Source organism: Pundamilia nyererei, unplaced genomic scaffold, assembly GCF_000239375.1.
Source record: "Pundamilia nyererei isolate P.nyererei 1_Seehausen unplaced genomic scaffold, PunNye1.0 scaffold00012, whole genome shotgun sequence".
Taxonomy (NCBI): domain Eukaryota; kingdom Metazoa; phylum Chordata; class Actinopteri; order Cichliformes; family Cichlidae; genus Pundamilia; species Pundamilia nyererei.
In genome coordinates this window covers 1,884,105-1,887,326 of record NW_005187413.1, presented here as the reverse complement: position 1 = coordinate 1,887,326, position 3,222 = coordinate 1,884,105, and the positions used below count along the sequence as shown (strand labels likewise).

Genomic DNA, 3,222 nt, shown 5'->3' with positions numbered 1-3,222 from the left:
GAATGGATATTTTAAAGTAAATCATTTTTGTGTGACTGTAGGTGCTGATCATTTTAGTTGTCAGTGTTTTCCCACCAATGACATCTCTGTTTAAAAATATCCACAGCTCAGAACAAGGGGAGAGGGTAGGAGAGAAAAACCCATCAAATTACCTCCACGTTTCTTCTGATTTAATGTCTTACTTTGCAAAACAAGCAACACTTGCCATGCACTGAGACTACATTTGGAAGTTCTCGATCTAGTCAAACTAATAGAGAATATGTTTTAACATCAGGCACTAGTCAGACCAATCAGAAGCAGGCGTGCACCAACAGGTCCTGTCACTCAGTAGGAGCAGCTGTGTCTGACAACCATGAAATTAACTCCATAAAGAACGAAAAGCTTAACGATTTTGGAGTATTACTGGTTGACTTATCCTAAGATTTTTGTAGATATTTCTTTTTTCCTGTTTTCTCTTCTAGCTTAATCATTAACCTTTGATCAATAAGGAAATCAGGAAGGAGAAATCTTACCTCTTATATAAATGTTTGTCCAGTGCAGCATAGTAGAAGTGAAAAACTAAGAACAACAAAGATAATGTAGTATAAAATTGTTAGTCTTGGGGAAAATGGCAAAGAGGATATTTTATGTATTTATTATGTTAGGTAAAAGTAGTAAAGTGCTTTGACATTTGTAGCAACAATCTGTTGCATTTCATCCCTTTTTCCATTTTATTGTTTTATTTGAGCTTTGACTTCTGCTGTCCCCTAAGGGCCACTGTAGGTGACTGATGTGGCATCTCCAGGGAGTCTACGGGGGTTTTCAGTTAAATAAAACAAGGAAAAACATTTGTGTGCTTGTGTTGCCTGAGGGTACAGACAGAAGACAAGCAGGAAGTATGTAGAAGACAGTCATGGTAGGCGCAGTGTCTTCTTTGTATGGTAACAAGAGAACTACATTTTGTAACTAATGAAAAACCTGGTTGTTTCCTCTGGTGCTGCATTACCAGTCAAATATTTTCTTGAATTTGAAGCAAAACTTGGTAGAAACCTTAAAAAAATACATTTTAAAGAATAGCATTACAGTTGATGCATTGTATAAACAGTCTTAATAAAGAAAATACATTTTTTTCTTGCTGGATCTCACCAGTTACACACTAGTTTGTTGCCAATGTCCATTTTAAGTGTGGTCATTAACTGCAACATGTTTCTTATCTTGGGGCTCTTTAAAATAAAGTCTGTCACTGTCAACTTAACCTTTATAAACTGTTAAACCTTTTTGACAGGAGACTCTTGATCACTTAAATGAGACTTATACTTTTTTAAATAAATCTCTTCTGGACAAAAGTGTAATATTGTGTTATAGGTTAAAAAAAAAAAAACAATGATCCAAACAAAGACTGTAAGTTTAATGAAATTTCACATGTTTATTTTAAAATGAACAAAAAAGCAGATCAAACATTTCATTAGAGTTTATGGGCTGCACAGGTTTGGAAAACAAGGGTAAATAGTAGGAGGGAGCACGAGAGATCGAGTAAGGTTGGGAGGATTGGGGAAGGTGTGGAGACTGAGGGTGTTGCGTAAAGAATAAGAGCTGGGTGAAGAGTAGGAAAGAGCACGAGAGGGTGGGTAAGGTAGGGAGGAGGTAGAGGGGTTGAGTTGGGGTGTAGAGACAGGGGGTAAAGGACAAGAGTCGGAGGGAGTGAGAGGGATGGGAACCAGGCAGAGGTTTGGGTTTAGATCTTCAGTTGCTCTTTTATCTTCCATCTTCTCGTCACTTTTTCCCTCAAGGTTTTCTTCGATGTCCTCTTTTGTCTCCTGCTTTTCCTCCTTTTCTTCCTGCTTTTTCTTGTCCTTTCTTGGTTTGTCCGTTCCCTCCTCTTCTCCCTCGTGGTTTTCCAGTTTTTCCTCTTGGGAATTTGTTTCCAGGGTTTCTTCCTGGTGGTCAGCGTCAGGTGCAAGCTCCTATGTAGAGAGAGTAAAATGTATTTTACTGAACTGTGACTCAGTCTGACAGAAGTTGTTAGGACCAAACATGACATTATGGTAAAGTGAAATGATAGCAGAGACCGCTTACCTGAAGGACGTTCTTCCATTCGTCCAGATTTTCCTGTAAGTTCTCCATCAGATGCTTGTTCTTAATTTGGAGCTCCTCCACTTTCTTCTTCTCCTCTTTCAGGCTCTTCTCGGTTGATTGCCACTTGCTGCTCCAGTGTTGTTCCCTGGTGTTTATCTCCATGTCTTTCATGGTCGATTCATGGAGGAGTTCTACCCAGGCTTTGGTTTGAGCTCTTCTTTTCTTCACAGATCTTTGAAGCGCCTCATCCTTGAGTTTGAGCTCTTCTTGGAGGCTACTCACTTCCATTTTGTGAGCATCTTCAAGGACGGCAATCTTCTCCTTCAAAGATGCATTTTCCTCCTTTGCAGTCTTCAACTCCTGAGTGGCAAAATGGAGTGCATCTTTTAATTCTTGCACCGTTTCACTTCCAGCAATCTTGTTAGCTTCCTGCTGCTGTTTCATATCAGCAGCGCTAGTCTGCACTGGCCAAGATTCCTGAATGATAAAAACATGCACGTAGTCCATAGTTAGAAAAATCAATTACACAGTGTGATGTGTGGCATTAGAAGTTTAAGGTGACACAAGAAAAAGCAAAAACTGAGTCCTACAGATGTTCTAAAAACACAAATGTTCACAGAGTTTTGTTAAAAGTGCTTACAAATGTTTAAGTATTAAGAAATTAAAGTTAAACTCCAAAGTGTACTCTGCTTCCTGAAGATTATGAAAGCTTTAGACACATTTTGAGCAAACAATTCAAAAAAAGCTTTTGCTTGCTCACACGAGAAAAGCTTACCAGATTTTCTGAGACAAATGTTGGGTCCATTTGGGCTCAGAAACACTGAAGAGTCGCTGTTACACTTGTTTAGCTGTCGATATTTTTCCAAAGCGTTCGTCGAGTCACAGCAAATAGCGAGAGATGCTTGTAGGTTCAGGATGGTGTTTAGAAATGAAATATCCAGGTAAACACTGCAAACACTGTGTTTGGAGAATCCTGTTCAAAAATCATCAGGCGATAGTGACAGCACTACCCAGGTGTTACCATGGAGACCATGTTGTTTTGGTTTCTGTGTTCTTGTTGTTACTGACTGAACTTGAAGCTATTTAGCTATTTACTGTGATTAAAAATGAAAACTAGTTTCAATCAGAAAGGGTCCTTTGGGTGTAGCAACCTTTTCACTTAATCCT

At 39.0% G+C, this 3,222-nt stretch overlaps 1 protein-coding gene across 1 annotated transcript; it reads right to left on the bottom strand.

Annotated features, from left to right (window-relative positions):
- Positions 1-1,451: 1,451 nt before the first annotated feature.
- Positions 1,452-3,025, bottom strand: LOC102195276 (cyclin-dependent kinase 11B-like). The gene is made up of 3 exons (XM_013908561.1): positions 2,831-3,025; positions 2,056-2,532; positions 1,452-1,943 (listed from the first exon to the last, which is right to left on the bottom strand). Exons 1-3 carry the CDS (start codon positions 2,858-2,860, stop codon positions 1,452-1,454), a joined length of 999 nt encoding a protein of 332 aa, XP_013764015.1. The 5' UTR covers positions 2,861-3,025.
- Positions 3,026-3,222: the final 197 nt, after the last annotated feature.